Here is a 23,571-nt window from a genome sequence, read left to right as displayed (position 1 = left end):
ACTCAAAAAAGTGCATTTTTGTTACAACATCACAAATATCGCAATTGAACGTGTAACACTGGCTTTTTCACTCAATCTAAAGCTTGAACATCATTTTTATTTCAACCTTCAAATACAGTGAAAATCTGTCCACGCTCTAACTCTCCAGTGCAGGTGTTCTCCTCTCTGCTCTCTACTCCTCTCGCCTGAATCTCTTTTTTCCTTTTTTCCTCCCTTCTCCCTCTCTCCCTCTCTCCCTCCCTCCCCCTCACCGCCCTCCCCCTCCCCTCCCTCTCCCGTCTAAGTTCGATGCTCTCGGCTCGGGGCCCTGCCGTGAGTTCTCGCTGCTGAACATGGCGTCAGACGGGATGATTTTAACGAACCACGACCACCAAATTCGGGTCGGCGTCTTGACAGGTAAGCCCCACTCATCTAAACACCTCCAAATTCCACCGCGACCTTGCCTCGTCGCCCTTCCCCTGCTGGAATCGCTCGCCTCGTGTCTCCCGTGCGCTCGCTTCCCATCCACCGGCTTCAAACATGACGGTCCTGTCTCTTTTTTTTTTTCACGCGGAGGTGGCTTGGTGTCTTTGCACGTTTTCTCCGGATGAATTTAACACAGTTTTCCCCTGCCCTGCCCGCCTCATCCAGCGCGTGTATGTTAGAGTGCACTACCCAAATTGCCCAAAACCTCTGCATTGCCTTCGCTGTCACCACTGCAAACGCTCCGTGTATGCGTCTTGAATTATTCATTTCACTATGTGCTTGTCAGGCGCTGAAAACGACTCCGCGCCAAAGAGTACGGACTCGTTGGTCGTTTTGGTGAAATTTTTTTGGCAAGGTGATGCTTACGACAACCGGACAGGGGCCACGCACGCCACGGCCTGTTTTACACTGGAGGGCAATCAGAGGGGGGGAATATGCGTTTGGATGTTCGGATTTGATTCGCTCTGTGGCTACGTATGAAAGCAATGACGGCGTGTCTGTCACTTATCCGAAACGCCTGTCGCTACGAGGCGGAGGACTGGAGATCGGAGACGAGTTGGGGTGGCCCCCCTTTAGTTGTCTTGCCTCTCGCCGTGGTGACTAAATTCGTGTACGGCTTTGTCATGTTTCTAGGCGGGTTGTTGCCATGACCGCAAAGTGGAGGGAGAACGGGTGGATGCGTGATTTAAAAAAAAAAAGAATAAGAGAGAAAAAAAAGCGAGGAATACCCTACCAACTCCCCTTCACCTTGACTCACTCTATCCATGGGTTTCAGAACGATGAGAAATGTGTACCGTTGTTGCTGCAGCGAGTTACATCTTTAAACAAAACAGTTTAGGAAAAAAGTCCTCAAAATGTTGCATATAACAGGAAGCAGAACCCTTGAATACAACAAGCGTATCATCTGTTCTGTCTATCCCGTGTTGAGGGAGGCAAGGACCGGATCAATATTTCATGCAATCCCGTGTCCTCTGCTCTGCTCCCCGAATACCCAGCAAAAAGGAAAGATGGAGAAGCTATCCTTGCCTGGGAAACCCCCTCTGCACACCGACAACAGAACCATCTCTCCATCATCGCCCTCTCTCCTTCTTTGCTCTCTTCGCTCTGTTCTTTCTCTCCTGGCGCTGTCCGTGGTGCTGAAATCTAGCGTCGCTCACAAATCAGTGCGGTAGGCTACTGACCCCAGCGCGGTAAATACTGCACCAAGGAAGATACACGCTTTAGAATGTATGTGTCCTGTAAGCTCAATTTCCACACATTCTTGAATTTGATGATGCGAAAATTGCAGTTGGAGGGCAGGGATCTCTTACTCTATGCGTGTATTATTATTTTTGAAAGACATATTATTCACAAATGATGAGCCTTATCTTTACTTTATCTTTATTCTTATGGTTTTATAGTCTTTTCAACAATCACATGTTTGATATTGTCAGTTCCACACTTGCATAAATGTGTTAGTTAGGGTTAGAAAACATGGCAACTTTTGTGACAAATGCTTTAAAAAATGTTTTAGTGCTTAAGAGTAATTTCATGTCAGTTTTATATCAATCCTCCATAGTCTCCAAAAGCACCTACATTTTTCTAGAAAGTTGACATGAGGACGACCACAAATAGGAATCAAGAGAAGTGTTGGCTTGCCTCCTGGATTTGGTGCACAGCAAGTTCTATTGTTGCCTCATAATTGTTCTCATCTGACCCTCTACTTTCACTAGAATCTCCTGTATAAGGGCTTTATGTATCATTATTCATATACAAGTTAACAATGTCTGTACAAAAAATGGTATTGAATGGTTGGTTAGTACTTAGCTATGGCCCACTTGCATGTTTTTGGAGGTATAGGATTCAAACCCTGGATCCTATTGTCGAAAGGCATGAGTCTTAACTACTGTGCCACTAAGGCTGAAACAACTAATCAACTAACCATGATTTAATTATTATTTTTGTTATAGTTGTATTTTGATCATTGTAATCCTTATCTAGACTATGCAAGTTCTAAAACACATCCAACAATGACAAAAATGTAAAAAGTGTGTGATTTTCGTCATTAATAATAATAACAACAATACTACAACACTGTAGAAGCTTCAGTTGTAGTCATCTGGACTCAGTTAGAAAAATTAGACGTTTCGACTCTCATCCAAGAGTCATTGTCAATAAAAGAATTTAGGTCGAGAACTCCGATATTTGTACCATTCTGTGGTAAGTCCAGCCCATTGGGAGGAGCCTTCCTGAAGAGGAAAGAGTTGTTTGTTTCAACAGAAACTTACCCTCTTTGTATCTACCGAGCCTATTCAGACCTTTAATGGGCTATTAGTATCCCCTTTGTCTTTGTGAGACCCTGGCTCGACCACCCTGAGTACCTGATTAGCATCTAAATGTCCTGGTCCTGGTCCTCTACCTCTCCAGGGGTTCAGTATAACATTATAGATACCAGGGGATTGAATCTTAGTCCTCCATTTCTGTTTAAAGAAGGTCTTTCTTTTTTTTAGCTCTATCAGCACAGAAGAAATATAAGTTCAGGACCACAGAGCGCCGTGCATCTCCATCTTGAAACCTCTAATCACTCGTTTGAAGACGGTGAGGTGAAGATTTTAAGCAGGGAGAAAAGATGGTTTGAAAGTGGAGTTAAGGAGGCTATTTTTGTATTTTTGGAGGGATTACACCGACAATACTACAACACATTATTCATAAATAGTACCTATCTAGAAGCCTTCAATCACCATATTTCAACCTTTATGTGGTTGATAATGTATCAAAAGTCTGAACACTGCTTCAAACCATGTGCTTTTACTCTTTACCAATCATAGGATTGGCTGAGAACACCTTGATTAAAATGACCCTAGCTTATCATTGACGCTTAATGTCTGAATCTCAATTAAAATTTGATTAGCTGCACAGCCCTAAATTATGATGGTGAGGTTGGTTCTTGTAGGCGGAGTGCAGTGATGGATCAACTCTTTCGGGTTGAATACAACATGGGGCACAGAAGGGACACTACCATTGTTTGTGGGTGAAGGAAGTGTGACTGTGAAGGATGTCGGAATGAATGAGTGCACACGCCAAGTTAATAGTGAGGATGAGTTGGTTATGTTTTTGGGTTCTTTGATAGTAGTAGTAGTAGTAGTAGTAGTAGTAGTAGTAGTAGTAGTAGTAGTAGTAGTAGTAGTAGTAGTAGTAGTAGTAGTAGTAGTAGTAGTAGTAGTAGTAGTAGTAGTAGTAGTAGTAGTAGTAGTAGTAGTAGTAGTAGTAGTAGTAGTAGTAGTAGTAGTAGTAGTAGTAGTAGTAGTAGTAGTAGTAGTAGTAGTAGTAGTAGTAGTAGTGGTGGTAGTGGTAGTGGTAGTGGTAGCGCTAGGAGTAGTAGTAATAGTAGGAGGAGTGGTTGGTGTAGGAGGAGTGGTTGTAGTAGTAGTATGAGGAGGAGTAGTTGTAGTAGTAGGAGGAGTAGTAGGAGGAGGAGGAGTAGTAGTTGTAGTAGGAGGAGGAGGAGGAGTAGTTGTAGTAGTAGTTGTAATAGTAGGAGTAGTAGGATGAGGAGGAGTAGTAGTAGTAGGAGGTAGTAGTAGGAGTAGCAGGAGTAGTAGTAGGAGCAGTAGTAGGCATAGCAAGAGGAGGAGGAGTAGGAGGAATAGTAGGCGTAGCAGAAGGAGTCGTAGGAGGAGTATTAGGTGGAGTAGTAGTAGCAGTAGTAGGAGGAGGAGTGGTAGTAGTAGTAGTAGTAGTGGTAGTGGTAGTGGTAGGAGGAGGAGTAAGAGTAGAAGTAAAGAAAGGTGTTTGTTTATCCAAATCCTAGGGAAAGGGTGAGATAACTACTTTTCACATTTGTTCCAACATTGCAACTGTCACTGAAGTTGTGGTCAAAATGTCTGGCCCAAGGACACAATTGGAATTTAGTTAACTTATTTGAAGTCCATAAGAAAATGTTTAGTTCTTTTTTGTAAAATGCAATTGTAATACTTAGCCTTTTAAGTCAAATGTTGTGTTTTACAATGAGCAAAATGCAAAATAATGATCTTCATATATTATAGTTTAATGATAAGTACTACCATAATGTCATATCAGGTGATTTATTCAAGTTCCCGCTGTTGAGAGAACGTTTGCCCCTGAATGAATCCATCTGACCATGTCACGCTCCTCTGCCTCATGCCCAAACACGGGATTGAAATTTCACTTGCACCTATTGTGTGGTCAGCCTGCAGCATGGCGTGTCTGTGAGGGGAATGCTAATGTCATTCAGAAGTGGTACTCAATCTCTGTTAGCCTGCTTTTAGCCTGTTAGCATGGGTGTGTGCGTGAGCTGGAGGTCAAAGTTCACGCTGTTCTCCCCTGCTGCCTGTCACCCATGGGTCCTTGGCTCACCCTCTCCATCACTCACCCCTTCCGTGCTGATAGGAGCAGGCAGGTGAGGTGACACAGCCCAGGGAGATTACGGGTGCGCAGAGATACAGGATAAACTGGGGTACTATATACATGGAATTTTTCAAATAATTGAATGTAAAAATTTGGTCTGGTTTGAACGCTGGCTTTTTCATGGAAAATGATAACACCAATTTTTAAAATCCACAATAGTGAAAATAATGTATCTACAATGTCCCCTTTTGGTCAAAATAACTCTATACCATTATAAACATTTCCAATATGTTCAGTTATTGTACACTGATTTTACATTTCACAAAACATATTTGTGTGCCCATGGTAAACATCCATCCATCCATCCATCCATCTTCTGCCGCTTTATCCGGGGCCGGGTCGCGGGGGCAGCAGTCTGAGCAGGGACTCCCAGACTTCCTTCTCCCCAGACACTTCCTCTAACTCCTCCGGGGGGATCCCGAGGCGTTCCCAGGCCAGCCGAGAGACAGTCTCTCCAGCGTGTCCTGGGTCTTCCCCGGGGCCTCTTCCCGGTGGGACATGCCTGAAACACCTCCCGAGGGAGGCGCCCAGGAGGCATCCGGAACAGATGCCCGAGCCACCTCAGCTGGCTGCTCTCGACGTGGAGGAGCAGCGGCTCTACTCCGAGCTCCCCCCGTGTGGCCGAGCTCCTCAGGTGCTGATTCTCATCCCAGCCGCTTCACACTCGGCTGCAAACCGTCCCAGTGCATGTTGCAGGTCCGGGTTTGATGGAGCCATCAAGACAACATTGTCTGCAAACCGCAGAGATGAGATCCTGTGGTCTCCAAACCGGACACCCTCCGACCCCTGACAGCGCCTAGAAATTCTGTCCATAAAAATTATGAACAGAACCGGTGACAAAGGGCAGCCCTGGCGGAGTCCAACATGCACTGGGAACAGGTCTGACTTACTGCCGGCAATGCGAACACAGCTCCTGCTCCGGTCATACAGGGACCGGACAGCCCTGAGCAAAGGGCCCCGGACCCCGTACTCCCGGAGCACCCCCCCAAAGGACACCCCGAGGGACACGGTCGAAAGCCTTCTCCAGATCCACAAAGCACATGTGGACTGGTTGGGCAAACTCCCATGAGCCCTCGAGCACCCGATGGAGGGTATAGAGCTGGTCCAGTGTTCCACGACCGGGACGAAAACCACTCTGCTCCTCCTGAATCCGAGGTTCGACTATCGGTCGGATTCTCCTCTCCAGTACCTTGGAATAGACCTTACCCGGGAGGCTGAGGAGTGTGATCCCTCTGTAGTTGGAACACACTCTCCGGTCCCCCTTCTTGAACAGAGGGACCACCACCCCGGTCTGCCAGTCCAGAGGCACGGTCCCCGAACACCACGCGATGTTGCAGAGACGTGTCAACCAAGACAGTCCTACAACATCCAGATACTTTAGGTACTCAGGGCGGATCTCATCCACCCCCGGAGCCCTGCCACCGAGGAGTTTGCGAAAAACCTCAGTGACTTCAGCTTGGGTGATGGATGAGCCAGCCTCCGAGTCCCCGGTCTCTACTTCCTCTTCGGAAGACGTGACTGAGGGATAAAGGAGATCCTCAAAGTATTCCTTCCACCGTCCGACGACATCCCCAGTCGAGGTCAGCAGGCCTCCACCCGCACCGTAAACTGTGATGGTGAGACACTGCTTCCCCCTCCTGAGGCGCCGGACGGTTTGCCAGAATTTCTTTGGTGCCGACCGATAGTCCTCCTCCTTGGCCTCCCCGAACTCCTCCCAGGCCCGGGTTTTTGCCTCTGCGACAGCACAAGCCGTGGGTCGCTTGGCCTGCCAATACCCGTCGATGACCTCCAGAGACCTACAAGCCAGAGTGGCCTGATAGGCCTCCTTCTTCAGTCTGACAGCATCCCTTACCTCCGGTGTCCACCACCGGGTTCGGGGGTTGCCGCCACGACAGGCACCGGAGACCTTGCGACCACAACTCCGAACAGCCGCATCAACAATGGAGGCGGAGAACATGGTCCACTCGGACTCAATGTCCCCAACCTCCCCCGGGACATGGGAGAAGCTCTCCCGGAGGTGCGAGTCTGTCCGGCTTCCTCCTCCGCCAGCGGATCCAACTCACCACCAGGTGGTGATCGGTTGACAACTCTGCCCCTCTCTTCACTCGAGTGTCCAAGACACGCGGTCGGAGGTCTGATGACACGACAACAAAGTCGATCATTGACCTCCGGCCTAGGGTGTCCTGGTGCCATGTGCACTGATGGACACCCGTGTGCTTGAACATGGTGTTCGTTATGGACAATCCGTGGCTAGCACAGTAGTCCAATAACTGAACACCGCTCGGGTTCAGATCGAGGAAGCCGTTCTTCCCGATCACCCCTCTCCAGGTGTCACTGTCATTGCCCACGTGGGCGTTGAAGTCCCCCAGTAGAACAACGGAGTCCCCGGTCGGTGCACTGTCCAGTACCCCTCCCAAGGACTCCCATGGTAAACATGTTAACCTTAAAGATTCTCCTTTTTTCTTTTTTCATTGTCGTTTTGAACCGCAGATTACCCCAAAATACATTATTTGCCCTATTGTGCTCGCTAATATACTATCAGACAAGGTAGTAATAAATTTATCGTCTTTTCCACATAATTTCACATTTGGAGTTGGTCCCAGTTTGGCTCCTATAGCAGATTGAGACCAGAGTAGAGTCAGCAGGGGCCGGAGTGTTGTGCCAGAGCGACTGACCCAAAGTAGTGCCACCAATAGAACAAGGAAACCACATCCAAGAACTATTACTACTTGTGTTGTATTGTGTTTAGCTTTAACCAGATTATTCTTTTTTTAATGGTCGCTAGTAAGCCCAGAGCTGTGGGTGGAGATAGGTGGAGACTTTCTGAACACACAAATCTCAAATGTTGGACAATGATTCCTACATACTTCAGTAATGCTTTAATCAAAATGCACCTTTGAGTAAAATAATGATCAGGTAACACAGTTATAATAAGTTTAAAGACTCATATAAGTCTGTTTTAACATGTCTCCTTTAAATGGCTAATGTGATGCAAATTTGACGGATATTTTTACCTTCTTAAAATGTTGTCATTAAAAAGAATAATATTACCTTCTGTTCAGAATGGTATACGTGCCTGTTCTGCCCTTTAAAACCCGGAGTAAAGCCAAACGTTCTAAAAGTGTCACAAAACATTCACAATAAATATATCAGATCTGTATATATGTTGATTTTGACAGTTTAGAAGTAATAATTTAAAAAGTGAGTGATTATAATTGTTGCCATGATCAAAAAGCTTTAAGTTACAGTATGTTTAAAAAGTCAAGTGTGTCTTTCTCCAAAGCTCAAATCACTTGACCTTACTGCATGATGTCGTCAGGTGTTTTTTCCCTAATAACATTCCCATTCACACATTCTGATCATAGAAATGCTGAAAAAAAGTATATCTCCTACTTTTTTCAGTATTTGCTTATATTTTTTTCAACTCCTTAACACTTTCACCGATTTCAACAAGCTATACCTCTTTATGATCGCTTTATCGTCTTAGGGGGGTATTGTTCTGACATTTTTACATACCTTACTTTTTTTCAGTATTTGCAAAAGTGAATTGCTAATACTAATGCTAATGCTAATGCTAAGCATGCTAAGCATGCTAAGCATTAGCATGGGGAAGTCTGAATATTTTTCAACAAATATTGTTCTTCCCCTGGGGGGCGCATCGCTGGGCCGTGTGGATCCATGCGGCAAGCTCCAATTTATTAGAGTTCGGGCCGAGCCGATCGCGTCTATGTCCCCATGTGTGACTTTCATCGATGTTCAGGGGGTCTGAGTAGGAACATGAAGAATAGGAATGATAGGAATAAGAAACCAGGGGAAGAACTATAGACTCGAGCATGGCTCGAGTCTAACAAGAATAAAGTCTTTACTACACACATGTAGTACTTTTACGCAAGAATGCAGACACTCGCAATGGCTTCAGCCATTGCACATTATCTAGTTTTGTAATATTTTATTTTAATATATTTCTTCTTGCTTGTTGATGTAGTGATGTAGTGATTGTACGTACGTTTCAGAATGCGGCAGTGTTCGGCAGGCTGACCCTCTCCTCTGCATTAGCTGTCACTCGCGGCGCTGGGGCTGGGAGGCAGGAGCACTCGGGCACATGAGCCGAATGGACAATAGAACCAAGCACATACACATAGAATAAGAATGAAGTCCTCACCACAGATCCATGGTTTCTACGGAGCAGAGCTGGCAGTGTGCGGGAGCGGCCACTGCACCTTTAAAAAATGGCCAAATAAAAATAGCATTGTACATTGGATTGCATCACTATCTCCTTTGCAGTCAAACTCCTCTGACACGAGCTAGTCCACGATGTGCCTTAAATTAATATTGTAATATTCACCTTATTCTGGAAGTTTCCACAGGCATCACTATTAATTGTACCGCTCTTTACAGTTGTCAATCTTGACTGTTCTGTATAGTCTACTAAGCCTTTTTCAAACCAGAAAGGGTGCACTGTTGACTTGTTTGTGCACGTGAACATTGGAACATTTCACATTACTTTAGATAATATCTTGACACTTGACACTTTTCTATTGTTCTCCATATAATTGAAAGGGGTGGCTGATTTGCTGGAAAAGGAAGTGTGGTTTCATAGCAGTCAGAAGTAAAAGTGGACTGTGTAGAATAAGGTGAATAAAAGAGAAAATGTCCTCTTTAAAAAAAAAAAACTAAAGCATATTAACATTATTATATTCAACATTGTTTTCCAATGTTACTCCAAATGGTAAACTGCTATACTTACTGAAGTATCATGACCATAATACTCCTAGCTACATTATTTTATGTAATACTACAACAACAGAAACAACAACAACAACAACATCAACAACAACAACAAAATATATATTATTATAGTATTTTCTATATAAGTCGCACCGTAAAATAAGTTGCACCAGCCAAAAAATGTATAATAGAGGAAAAAAACATATATAAGTTGCACTGGAGTATGAAATAACCAATGATATCACATATAAGTCGCTCCGGAGTATAAGTATATAAGTATAAATATAAGTTTCCAAAACTATGAAAAAAAGCGCGATTTATAATCCGGAAAATACGGTATATATTGCTGATTTGAGTTGGCAATGACACCAACGACTTTTTATTAACTCCGCTTACCAAATCCACCAGTCCACCAAGGGCCCATCTTGCACAGCTCTACCCGACTCGGTGTCCCCGGGGCAGTGATTGCTCCCACTCCTTCCTCTCAGGATCTAGCCGGACCAATCCTAATTAATGGTGATAATATCTGGAGGCTACATTTGACTTTAACAAGCTCTCCAAAGACGTTTAGAGCTAAAAGTAGAACGACACTGCTCTTATCTTGTTTTGCCAAAGTGTAGGCAGTATCCTGAAATACAAGTGGGCTACTTTGGTTGGTGCTAAAAGGATATATCTAAGATAAGTAACAGGACACAGACAAGTGAAGATGTTGAAGTAGTTTTGGTATTTTACCCAAGTACTGAATAGATTGTTCAGGATTGATGTGTTGACAGTGTTGATATTGGTAAAGCAAGCCTTGAAATAATTATTTTTACGTCCCTGTCAACATGACAGGTACCGATCATTTGGTACCTGTCATGGCTAATTCTGAATCGGTCACAAGGAAAGGAAAACAGAATAAAATAATTGATGAAAAATGAACTTTTATTAACATGTCTCGTTATCATTTACAGGCTGAGAAATAGATTTTCAAAGTTAGAGGCCAGGGGGCCCCTACCTAAAAAAGTTAGGGGCCCCCCAGCAATTTCAGGGGCCCACAAGCGCGCGCGGCATCGCGGCGTCATAAGAACAAGATAAATGTGTTGTTTTAAACCTGGATATTAGCATGTAAAACAATTTAAAGTACTTTTATCTGTTATTTGATATGAAGAGCACAAATACGGAATTCCTATAAACCAGAGATCATGATCTTTAATACTGTTTAAATTAATATAATAATGTTTATTAGATACAAAATAAATACTGTTTACAGCATTTGACACAAGGAGATCTTGTGGAATATATGAAATCACAGCCTACAAAATAAACTACTAACATATATACATTGCCCTGATGCTAACAACTCCAAAGGGGGCGGGACCCTTGGGGCCCTTGGATACTTCCACATTGACATTGTCCCTAATGTGCAAAATTACAGCTTTTGTTGCAAACAACTTTAAAAAGACTGAATTGCGAACTGAGGAAATTGACGCCCGCCAACCTCGATATCACTTGGCGCAAAATTAGACCAAGCATTTCCGAGTACAACCGAACGCAGCGGCCAATCAGATGCCCGCTTTCATCGACATTAGATCACGGACACCGCTCGGCCAATGAGAAGCGACAAGACTGCGACGTGGCATGTCTGTCAAAACGAAACTTAAGCGATGGAAATGCGCGCGCACATGCTCCGCTGCCTTCCTCCGCTGTATAATTACAACAATAATCGTGGTCTATAGTATAGTGCGCCCGAGTTTGTGCATAGGAATCGCTTTGGGCATGTTCACCGCGCTGTTTTTGCCTATTAAAAATATATATTACGGCGAAAAATTTGCGTCGGTCATTGTGTCCGGAACCTTGAGTTTGGAGTCGGTCAAAACTGATTTTGCGCCGGTCATTGACCGTGTCCGGCCCGTTATTTCGAGGCTTGGTAAAGAATAATAGTTGAAAATATTAATTGAAAATACCCGTGTCTTGCTTGGCGCCCGTGGTCCAGTGGATAGCACACATGCCATGTGTAGCATTCTGAATCCGACTCTCTTCTTATCCCCATTTTACGCCGCACTGTCCTGTCAAATAAAAGTTTGCATGTTCTCCCCGTGTCTGAGTAAGTTTCCACCTGGGTCTATGGGATACCTTACCGTCATAAAAAAACTAACTCTATACAATAGGCTCCTCCGTACTGCAGTCAGGACTCCCATGAAAAAGAGATTCTAAATCTCATTGGGACATTTCTTGTTAAATAAATGTCAAGGAATAAATGAATAAATATCTCTCACTATGTATATTAGTAAGATTTCTATTATTAGGGCTACCTTTGACATTACTCAGAAAGTTTCCACAGGCGCTGCCATTATTATTACGGTTGTGTGATTTTGCACAGGGCTGCTGATCTCAACAGCAAATAAGTTATATACCGACTGGTGGAATGGAAATGTGGATCAGCCACAGTTAGAAGTAGAAGTGGATGGGACTGTATAATGTGGATAGTACACCTACCATACAATATTTGCTACTACTATAACTACTACTACAGCAACTTTATAGTTTAAAGCGGGACAAAACATGAGGGTGCGTTGACACTTTGTGTTAACACATTCACCGCATCAAAATTAGGTCTAAACCTGGAGTGACACTGAAATCAATTTTGGACTAGGACCAGCTCAGAACTAAACAAGGAACAGGATCAATCCATTTCCACATCAGGACCAAAATGAGCTCATCAATTTAGGGCCAAAGTGTGAATGAAGCCTGAATTAACTTTGTACATGGAGTGTGTTGCTCTTAGTGGGTGTGATTTCATGTGCTCTGTGACATCGCACTGTACTGGCCGATTAAAGCAGCTGTTTCTGTTGACAAACACCTGGAGACCCACTTCTTTAGACCTCCAGACCCCACCTTTTTAGTCCTCCGGGCACTGCCCCTTTAGTCCTCAAGACACTGCCCTTTTAGTCCTCCAGACACTGCCCCTTTAGACCTCCAGACCCCACCCTTTTAGTCCTCCAGACACTGCCCCTTTAGTCCTCAAGACACGTCCCCTTTAGACCTCCAGACCCCACCCTTTTAGTCCTCCAGACACTGCCCCTTTAGTCCTCAAGACACGTCCCCTTTAGATCTCCAGACCCCATCCTTTTAGTCCTCCAGACACTGCCCCTTTAGTCCTCAAGACACGTCCCCTTTAGACCTCCAGACCCCACCCTTTTAGTCCTCCAGACACTGCCCCTTTAGTCCTCAAGACACGTCCCCTTTAGACCTCCAGACCCCACCCTTTTAGTCCTCCAGACACTGCCCCTTTAGTCCTCAAGACACGTCCCCTTTAGATCTCCAGACCCCATCCTTTTAGTCCTCCAGACACTGCCCCTTTAGTCCTCAAGACACTTCCCCTTTAGATCTCCAGACCCCACCCTTTTAGTCCTCCAGACACTGCCCCTTTAGACCTCCAGACCCCACCCTTTTAGTCCTCCAGACACTGCCCCTTTAGACCTCCAGACCCCACCCTTTTAGACACTGCCCCTTTAGACTTCCAGACACTGCCCCTTTAGACCTCCAGACCCCACCCTTTTAGACACTGCCCCTTTAGACTTCTAGACACTGCCCCTTTAGTCCTCCAGTCCCCACCCTTTTAGACACTGCTCCTTTAGACCTCCAGACCCCACCCTTTTAGTCCTCCAGACACTGCCCCTTTAGACCTCCAGACCCCACCCTTTTAGACACTGCCCCTTTAGACTTCCAGACACTGCCCCTTTAGACCTCCAGACCCCACCCTTTTAGACACTGCCCCTTTAGACTTCTAGACACTGCCCCTTTAGTCCTCCAGTCCCCACCCTTTTAGACACTGCTCCTTTAGTCCTCAAGACACTGCCCTTTTAGTCCTCCAGACACTGCCCCTTTAGACCTCCAGACCCCACCCTTTTAGACACTGCTCCTTTAGTCCTCAAGACACTGCCCTTTTAGTCCTCCAGACACTGCCCCTTTAGTCCTCAAGACACTGCCCTTTTAGTCCTCCAGACCCCAGACACTGCCCCTTTAGACTTCTAGACACTGCCCCTTTAAACCTAGACCCATAAGTGCTTTGATTAGCTCATGCCCACAGCTGGTTAAATCCATCACGTCTAACTTATGTTTAGTGGTGAAAGACTTCTCGTCTTAATATGCAACATTGACCTGATGCTGTCCGGTCACGCTGCATTTACTTCAATGTGAATATTAGCATTATTGGTCCACATGCTGAGCTAACTCCTGCTAACCAGCTCCTAATGCACATCAGCCATGGCAGATTAGATGGCCAGTGGTTTTCGGTCATGCGTGTTTGGCTAATGCCATATCCATGTCGCTCATACACTCTTGATGATTGCTTGGGATGGCTTAGCATGAATTATAGAGAAAGATAGATGTCATTTTGAACTGTCAGGGAGAGGAGCTGAGTATGCATCTTTTTGCATGCTGTTGTTACAGGGTTGTTACTATTTCTTACAATGTTGTGCCAATAGAACCTAGCACTTATTATTGCAATTGCAAGAGAAAATATTAGAATTGTAACAACGGTGCCATTTCTCTAAATGTTTACACTTTCATATGTTAAACTTGTCATTAGATCGAGGCTGTTTTAGGCTACTACATTCACTTGAACCATATTTTAAATACACTTGTACTTTTTAAATATTTTTCAATCACGCATGTACCAGTAAATACATCTATTAGGTGACAAAATCTTTATGTCAACAATGATTTTAACATGATTTCTGCTTCTTGCATCTGATTGGGTTTACTTGTAATCCATCCTTGCGTTTGAGTACTGTAGTAGTTTCCCCTACGTACTTTTTACTCTCACTTGAGTCATTTCATGGACCACAACATTGTTCTAATTTTATATTTTAATTAGCGGTAGGCTTAAGGTTCTTAATTGAGTAAAATGTTTGGCTGGTAGAGTGAACAATAAATCTATTCAAACACGTAAATATTTTAAATTATTTAAGCCATGTTTAAATAAAGGCTTTTTAACTTTAACCCGTCTGAGTGCCTTGGTTGTTTCATCTGCCATGTGTACATCTTTGGCAGACTAGAATTTGCACTTTTGCAACATAAAATGAATAATAGGCGTTCAAAATTCCCTTTTTCTTTTTCTTTTTGATTATTATGTTTACTAAAGATTCTTAGACTTTTACAATTCCTTTTCCTCCATTCATTTAATGTCAAGGTTTTTCCTTCTTGTTTTTCCCCATGTCCCAGTAAAACATACCCTTGTCGTGTTTCGCTGGGTCAGTTTGTGTTGATAACCCTGAAGAGAGAGAAAAGAGTAGGAGTGATGGTGATGCAGATAGGAGATAAGAGATAGGAGATAGGACAAAGGAGATAGGAGATAGGAGATAGTCCTGGTCCCTGCGCTGAGGTGCTAATCACAAACACAGATGGGGCTGAGCTGGGACAGGCTAAAGCTCATGGGAAAAAAAAAACTTTATTTATACAAGAAATAATAACAGGCAGGTAGCGTGGCATAATGGTTTGGATTCCTCCCTCATAACAAGAAGGTGTGAGGTTTTGATTCCTTAGTGAGGTCTTTCTATGGGGAGTTTGTTTGTTCTTCTCGTTTCTTTTGGCTGTTGGGACAAGCGGACGTAACTAATCACAGTGAAGTATGAACTGGCACATTAGACATGTAGCTAGAGTTACCTCCTGTCATGTAAAAGTGGTTGGTGGTCACACTGTCGATTGTCCGACAGTGTGGCATTAATATCTTCCCTTTTGAAAAACGTTCCTACAGTGAGCGGGATCGTCGCTGCACAGATCCGGGGTCTCGTTTATAAGATGTTTCATGGAATTCTTACTAATGTATGTACGGACAAAACACAAACTTCTCAAACATCTCGTGCAATTTTTTTTTATATATTATATCGCAAACTTAACATAGAAACTCACGTATGCAACTTCTTGTATCTACCTGTATGGAAGCTTTATGAATTCATTCATTAATTGTCTACCACTTGTGGGGGTGGGGCCTATCCCAGTGACTTTGGACCTAAACCCCTTAAATAAAATGAGACCCCAAATCTGTAACTTTACCTGATGTTACAAGTTACCTCCTTGGAAACCTGCTTGTCTCCATGGAAATAGGTACGTTAATTCCATACTACAGAATATTTCTTAGTGCATTGTTAATCACCGCTGTAGAAATGTATGGAAATCAAGTAAAACTGGTCAACCCTTCATGCTGCACTGAGGAGAAAGGCAGTTTAAATGAGGCTCAAAGCAGCTAACAATAGCATCAAAATGAGGACAGCTGCAAATGTTTTATAGACATCTTTGAAATGCTTTGTCATTTGTCATTGATTTTTGGAAAATCTTGAATACGTAATACGTCAACGTATTGAACTGGACAGATCGGTAAATCCTAGTCAGAGGAACCACTGTATTAACATTTGATTCCCTGAGAGAGGGTTTTGTGGTCAGAAATATTTCAAGTGTTAAATAATAGAGAAAATTGGATAGCACCTGGACCAAGCAACGCCAAAGCCTCTGGAAATAAACTTGGAAGGGGAAAGCCAATGGTGCATAATTCAGATGTACAAGAGCAGAGATAGTGGCAGGATCCTGGAGACGAGGAGCAGTGGAGGATCTGAGAACAGGTGGAGGCTAAAATAACAGGTGAGGAAAAGGCAAATGTCCTCAGACCAAAGTGAGTGGTGAGTGAGAATGCGGGAGGCATCTGGGTATTTAGTTTTGTAAAGTAGGAACCAGTGTGGAAGACAGGAGAATATTATAGAATTTGGGTCTGGTAATATGACAAAAATATAATAATAAGTTTTCAATATTGATCCATTACAGTTTTAGATTTTATTAAAATTTTCCAGCTGCGAGTTTAATTCCAGCTCCGACAATTTGCTGCATGTCCCTCCATCTCTTATTCCCATTTCCAACTACACTATTCTGTCCAATAAATTAAAATAAAAAATATATATAAATACTTAAATATATTTGCTGTTTGCTATGGTGAAATGTAGCTACGAGGCCTTTCAGTTCTGCAGGTTTAAACAGGAAGTTAGTGGACTCATCTCTATTATCAAAATATTTCAGAGTGAACCAAATGGAAAATCATGTTATAGTTAAATATGAATGGTAAACTTCTGGGCCTAAATTACAGATTTATAGCGATGGAATGGTAAAACATCAGATTATGATTCTATGGACAACAGAAATAAATAAATTGGAACCAAGTTGTAGTTAGAGGAACCTGTCAATTCCAACACATGCTTTCCTCTCATATGCAAAAACAGGTCGAAGGGGACAATACTAAAAATGTTACCGCAACAAAAATAAGTCCTATCGCTGTGAAAGAACCTAATATTGAAGCTAAATGGTGGCAGTAGAGCCTTGACGAGCCCTTTGATTATTATCCTTGTATGAATCTGTATTGTAATGTTCACTCTTGTTGTTCTGAGCTTTGGATGTGATAAAGCAGCTCTCATTCTTCCAGTGTGGCCCTCCCTCCCTCTGTCTGTATGTGGGATCTCGGAAGTGTACTACGGGGAAATCACTGGCCTCCTCACATCACCACACAAGCTCCTGCGCCTCATCCAGAACGTACATGTCAGCAGCATTAACACTGGCAACATGGCTTAGCACATGTTAAAACATGCAGTATGTTTTAACCATGTGTGCAAGCAACACATAGAGATGGTACGAGCAAAAACGTCCTCTTAATTTGTTTTATATTTGGTAATTTGTTCGTTTTATTGGTATTATTGGTGAGAGGTATGGCGAGGCAGAGGTAGCTGATGGGTCTGCTGGAGTTGAGATGAGGTGGGTTGTAGCTGAAACTGCAGAAAGAGGAAAGGCAAAAAGGGTATGTTTTATGAAGGAGGTGATTGGTAGAGAGGTTAAAGCGATTTGTGATAGGTTGGCAGCAACAATATCAAAGGGAAACATTTGTAAATTTGCTTTTTCAAGTTATACATATGAAGAAAAATATACACTCAAACCAAAAAAGAAAATGAGTGGCAGGGAAGACATTAAACTTTGCACCAGAATTTGTTTCATGGGAATGGGCCAAATACTTACAGCGATATTAACCATGAATCAAATCCAAACAACTGCATTCTGGGAGTTAACGAACATATGACAGGTTCATGTTTTTGTAATTGCAACTTCATTTTGTGTGATAGTCCCTGTGATGCATATTTGTAGTTTAGTTATTTGTAGAAAATTACAGGGGTTTTAAAACTAAATCCCTCTGTTTGTGTCATCAATAAGGACACACAACCGACACATTTTTCTGACAGTCTGAACAATAATTGAACAAAATAAAGGTATTATCAAGCACCATTATTTGTGAAATCATATGTGGATTATTGCCCTTGTTTACCATATATTTGCTAGGTAACAGAATGACCTCTACACATGATGACGCGTGCCTGTGGTTATGACGTGGTCTTGCATCCACCCCCCCGTCAGTTTGGAGATTCGAGGAAAGGAGATGACTGAGCCCTCTGCCTCCTGACAGAGGCAGAGGGGCCGTGTAACAGGATTTGTGGAGCAGAAGAGAGTGTGGCAGGCCTGGTCTATTCAGCCTGGGAATAGTGGAAAAAATAAAAGTGTATAGTTCAGGTTAGGATTAGAATAAAATCAAATGGGAGCTTGAATGGGAGAAATTGGAACATTGGAATGTCAGGTAGAATGTCTTTTCATACATATCTCGGGGTGTTATGTTTGAAACTCCATTGCGTAACATTTCTTCTGGAGTTTCCGCCACAATATTGCCAAATTGCATCGTTTGGTGAATTTTGTGATACCGGGACAATTTCATGTTGGTGAAAAATGAATGCCCTACAATGATTGCGTTAACCATTGGGATTTGTGTTGTAATTCTTATTGTTTATTTTATAACAGCACATTGTTAGAATCAAAATCAATGTATGGTGAAAACATCACTTCGAGAAAAAAATAATTCTAAAGCATTTTTACACCTTCACATATGTTCTGAAATGTATGGGATTCTGGGTTTGGAAGTTCATATTTCCATCTTTGTTCAAATATTATCACCATAGCATTTGTACTTCTTGAAAACTAAATCTCAAATTGACTTGAAAAATTACATATTCCAAAATCAACCATCCCGTGTTTAATAGCATCTGCACGTTGTTACCTTCCTCTTCTGTCCTGTCCCGTTTGATGTATGGTCCTTCTTTGCAGCCCTGTCCCGCCCAGCTCTGGGGGTGTGTCTCGGCCCTGCACATTTCCCATGACCTCTGTGAGGGCCTGTGTGATAATAAGGCTCCATTGATTTTAAATGTGTCGCTCTTACTTTGACCTGTGAAACTGGCCATCCTCTCTGTTGGTCTGCTCTGTCAGAAGCACAAATATATATTTGGCTGGAGATATCAGATAAATCAGCACAAGATCTGATATGGCACAAAAGCATTTGAATAAAAACATGGCTAGATATGTACGTCCAGTAACTGTAATTCCACAGAAATCAAGGTTTTATCGTCATTTTCTTCATATAATCTTTATCTGGTAAAATATTTCAACGGCCACAGCTGACTGGGGCCAAACCATCACATATCCACAACGGGTGAAGGACACAACATAGTCAGAGCTGGGATTGAACTTCCAAACGACTACTAAATAGATACTATACATCTGGAATATTTTAGCCAATTTATATTTTAATTCAAAATATAGTGAACATTATCTTGACAGCCCCTTCTACTTGTGACATATAATTGTAATAACTTGGGATATGATGATTGTAATTTGTGATGCATTTGTGTATCCATGTCTTCTTTTAAATAGACTTTTGTTTGTTTGTTTGTGTGTTTGTTTATAAAAATACAAAAATAGGTTGTTTTTTTACTTTGACATGGTAACCAAAAATAATATGAAGCTATATTTTATTCCTATGCAAATTCCATTTTATATTGTGCACGTGTGATTTTTATCGCAAATTGGATTGCTGTTCTCTACGTCACTTTGGTCCTCTGAAGTTGTTTCAAACGTGCTATATACATTTAAAGTGCATATGACAAATGTATAACGATACACTCGGCTTATGAGGGAACGCAAATCATGGAATAACTCCGTGGGAAAAATTAACAATTCATTATAAGGTAGGATATATACATGAGAAAGTACAAAGTGGTAAAAAAAAAAAAAAAGATTTTTGGCCCGTAGGCTTTATTGGATAGCACAGCTTTCAGCGTGAAATGTTCAGCGTGAAATGGGAATGAAAGACAGGGTAGAACAACACTGTGTTAACTCATGATAACTATATGCTATATGCAGCAATGCTAGCGCCACCTGAATTTTAAAATCAGCAGAACAATTGATTTACTTTTCTGAGGTATTGCTATGTAAACAAAAACATCTGCCAAGGCTCATTTATGACTTGAATTAGTTGTGCTTAAAATACACTTACTCCACCAGGAAACGTACAAAGACAAGGAAAAAGTTGTGTTATTGGAATCAGTGTTGCCAGATGGATCTCACTGTTTCCAGCCCAATGGGCAGTGAAAGGTTTCTCAAAACCACCAAAACCTGCCCAAATTAAAATGTTTATTATATAATTTAATTGATAAACCAAATTTCATCAGTGGCCAAAAATAACATAGAAAAGGGGCTATTTGTCAATAAAGAAAACATAAGATTGTTATGCATAACGTGCACATTCTGTATTAGGTGTACTGTACATTATTCACTCCCTGCATTTTCATGATATAAATGTCTCACTCTTGTAGAGCCCTCAACTTACACCCAGTATTATGAATAGGCCAAATAAAACCTGACTAATAAAAACCCCAAAGCAGCAAAAACAACATTATCAACATGATCTAATCTAACTCATAAGAGAAACTGTCAAAAGGGCCGTTCCTCCTCAGTGTCCCTGTCTTCCCCAGACACACTTTTTGCCCCGTCCCAACGCTCAACACTCTGGTGCTCCAGCCTCTCGCGTCAGTCACATTGTCACTGGATAAAAGCATCAGTTCATCTATGAGAATATTATAAATATTAAATTAAACAGGGCTGGACTCGGAGAAAAAAATCTGCCCTAGACTTTTGGTCTGGACCAGCCCCCTACGTGACCACGATCACGGCTATCCGGGATGTTTTTTTTAATAACTGATCCAGTTGATCAATAGGATAAGCTTACTAACTTATTATTTGTCTTTATTAATCCAAATGGAACTGTGGGGATTTGGTCTCCGGTTTTAGTGCTTTTTACATTACCGTACTTAATAATGCTTGCTATGGCCAATTTATTGTTACTCACACCCAAATGCTTTAAGGCATGTATTTTTTTATTAGAGCACAAGCCAATAATCCCACAACTTTTTAAAACTAAATAATGCTAGAACTAGTTGATTGTTGATACAGAAAACAAATTCAATTATTAAAATGTAATTATTACATTACACAAAATAAGTTTCCATTTGGTCGCCCTGTTCATGCCCGAAGAGTGTGCTTGTTAGAAACGCCCCTGGACGTGGTGCTCCGCAGTGAGCAGTGGTGGTCTAAAGTGGCCCCTAAACACTCCAGGCCTCACACACTTGCATTAGAATGTCTGAACTTGTGTTTTGTGTAACCTTTGAGGATAGGTTTTTGCTCCTTTGCTGAGATCAGGTCAGCAGAATGAGCACGGCTACGGAAAGCTCTTTGATTGCTCTGCACGAAAATGAGCATATTTGTTCAATTGGCTAAATTGGCTACTGTCATTCTTACCATTCTTACCACCACATCTTGGCCTGACTTGCTGAACTATCGTACTCGTTCTCCTCATTTGTCCCTCCCCTGTGTCCTCTCTCTCCTTCATTTGTGAGAGAGAGAGAGAGAGAGAGGTTGCAACTTTTCTCTGTGCACTGTGCAGATAATCACGTTTATTTGGCCATATAAGGTCAGACAACGGGATATATTTACTGTTCTTCTAAAAATGAGCTTTTTTACATTTGTAAAATGTACTATTTCATGTTGCATTTCATTTCTGTTGCTGCTACAAAATTAAATTATAAACAAAAAGGTCAAACTACTACATTTTGGTGAAAAAGAGTAATTGGTAACCTGTTGTGCACTTTAGATTCACTTAAATTATAACAACATTCCTCTGATACTATGACAATAGCTTTGACATCCTCTTTCATCCACTATAACACATTTCAGTCCAGATGCTAACAGGCCGCAGACAGCGCTGTGCAAGCCAAATCCTCTCCATTTCAGCCCATCTGCCTTTTCTACAGTCAGTGAGCAGAACGCGTTAGTGAAAAGAGGTATTTCTTACAGTTGGGCTGGGTTTGGCCAGGTTTCCCTGTATCAGCAGCTCTGTGGAGGGGGGCGGGGGCTAACAGGAGCCATCCCCATGTGCAGAGATATTGATGCCGGCGTAAGCACATTCCCATTGAAATCAATAGAACTGCTCTCAGGCTCATTCTGCCTCCTAACTAGAGGAGAGGAGCAGCGCTAATGGATAGCCCCAGATAACATGTACAAATGAGGTGGAGGGAGAGCGAGAGAAAGGAGGAGAGACGAGGAAGAGAAGTGGGAGCGAGATTTAAAGGAGGGCTATTGGAATGATACAGCTTAGGGGGGCACTAGTGCAGGTGCGATGAGAGGGCGTCCTATTTGGGTGCAGTTGGTATCCTTCTCTATAGCCAGGTTATACTCTTGTGTCACTTTCTGTGTGGCTGTGTTGAAGGAGGTGTGGTTTGGAGGTGGTCCCTGGACGGCTGTGTGAGTTAGAATGGTACTACCGAGGATGAGAAGTGAATGATATATGATCATGAGAAATTTAAGTGAGTTAATCCATCCTCCTAACAAAAGTTTATCCGAATTAGTCTCCTCAAAACCCCATCCTCAACCTTAAACTCCGCCCAAAGAAGAGAAATGCCAATAGGAAACAGCCTCTATCCTCTGTTACACTCGATTGCTAAGGTCTCGTCATCTTGGATTTTTGCTGTGAATTTTATAGTGAATTTAATAGTGTTCAATTCATTTTCATACAATTTAAACATTTTTTAATTAGATGTACAATGTATTTTTTATACATTTTACATGTAAATTTAAAGGGTTAGTTTTGGAGGGTATGCTACCTGTCCAAGAAGTCCAGCTCCGTCCTGGGCTGCGCTCTGGACTCGGTGCAGGAGGTGGGGGACAGAAGGGTCCTGGCTAGATTCACATCTATACTTGACCCTGAGTGTCACCCCCTGCAGGACACTCTGTCCGCTCTGGAGAGCAGCTTCAGTGAGAGACTGATCCACCCTCGCTGTGTGAAGGAGAGGTTTCGCAGGTCTTTCCTTCCTGCTGCTGTCAGACTGTATAACAAACACTGTTAGCCCTGAACATGTGCAATACTGATGTAGCCTGATGTACTGAGGCAGCCTTTGACACCATCGACCATCATATCCTGTTAAACAGACTGAGGGACCTGATTGGACTATCAGGGTCAGTTCTTCATTGGTTTTCCTCATATTTATCCGGTCGGAGCTTTAGTGTTGCTGCAAACCAAATAATGTCTGATTCAGCTGATCTGTTGTGTGGAGTTCCTCAGGGCTCCGTCTTGGGTCCCGTCTTATTTCTGCTTTATATAATTCCCCTGGGAATGATCATTAAAGAGTTTAGTGATGTGTCCTATCACCTGTTCACTGACGATATTCAGCTCTATTGCTCTTTTAAACCTTCTGAGATCCAGAAGCTGAAATCATTGGTCAGTTGTTTAGTGCAAATAAAACAATGGCTGAGTCAAAACTCCTTGCAGCTAAATGCTGACAAAACAGAAACTCTGATTATTGCCCCTGATGATGCCATTCCATGGATAAACCAGTACTTGGGTGTTTTAGGCCAGACTGCTAAACCAAGTCTTAGAAACTTGGGTGTTGTCTTTGACAAAGACATGTCTTTAGAGCACCACTCCAAGCTGTTGACGAGGAACTGTTTCTTTCAGTTGAGGAAAATCTCTAAGCTCAGGAAAATGGTGTCTTAAAATAACCTGGAAGTTATAATTCATGCATT

At 42.6% G+C, this 23,571-nt stretch overlaps 1 protein-coding gene across 15 annotated transcripts in view; it reads left to right on the top strand.

Annotated features, from left to right (window-relative positions):
- Positions 1–260: 260 nt before the first annotated feature.
- gphnb (gephyrin b) overlaps positions 261–23,571 on the top strand; it is an 87,914-nt gene continuing 64,603 nt past the window's right edge. For all 15 annotated transcript variants that reach the window (XM_072446178.1, XM_072446135.1, XM_072446119.1 and 12 more), the window contains exon 1: positions 261–396. In XM_072446178.1, coding sequence (XP_072302279.1) covers positions 333–396 — 64 coding nt within the window. In that variant the 5' untranslated portion in view covers positions 261–332. The remainder of the gene's footprint in view (positions 397–23,571) is intronic.

The sequence above is a fragment of the Eucyclogobius newberryi genome, unplaced genomic scaffold (assembly GCF_026437365.1).
Source record: "Eucyclogobius newberryi isolate DKJ021-1_F unplaced genomic scaffold, fEucNew1.0.hap1 SCAF_1, whole genome shotgun sequence".
Lineage (NCBI taxonomy): Eukaryota > Metazoa > Chordata > Actinopteri > Gobiiformes > Gobiidae > Eucyclogobius > Eucyclogobius newberryi.
Note: the sequence above shows the minus strand (reverse complement) of the source record. Positions and strands in the feature narration are given on the sequence as shown.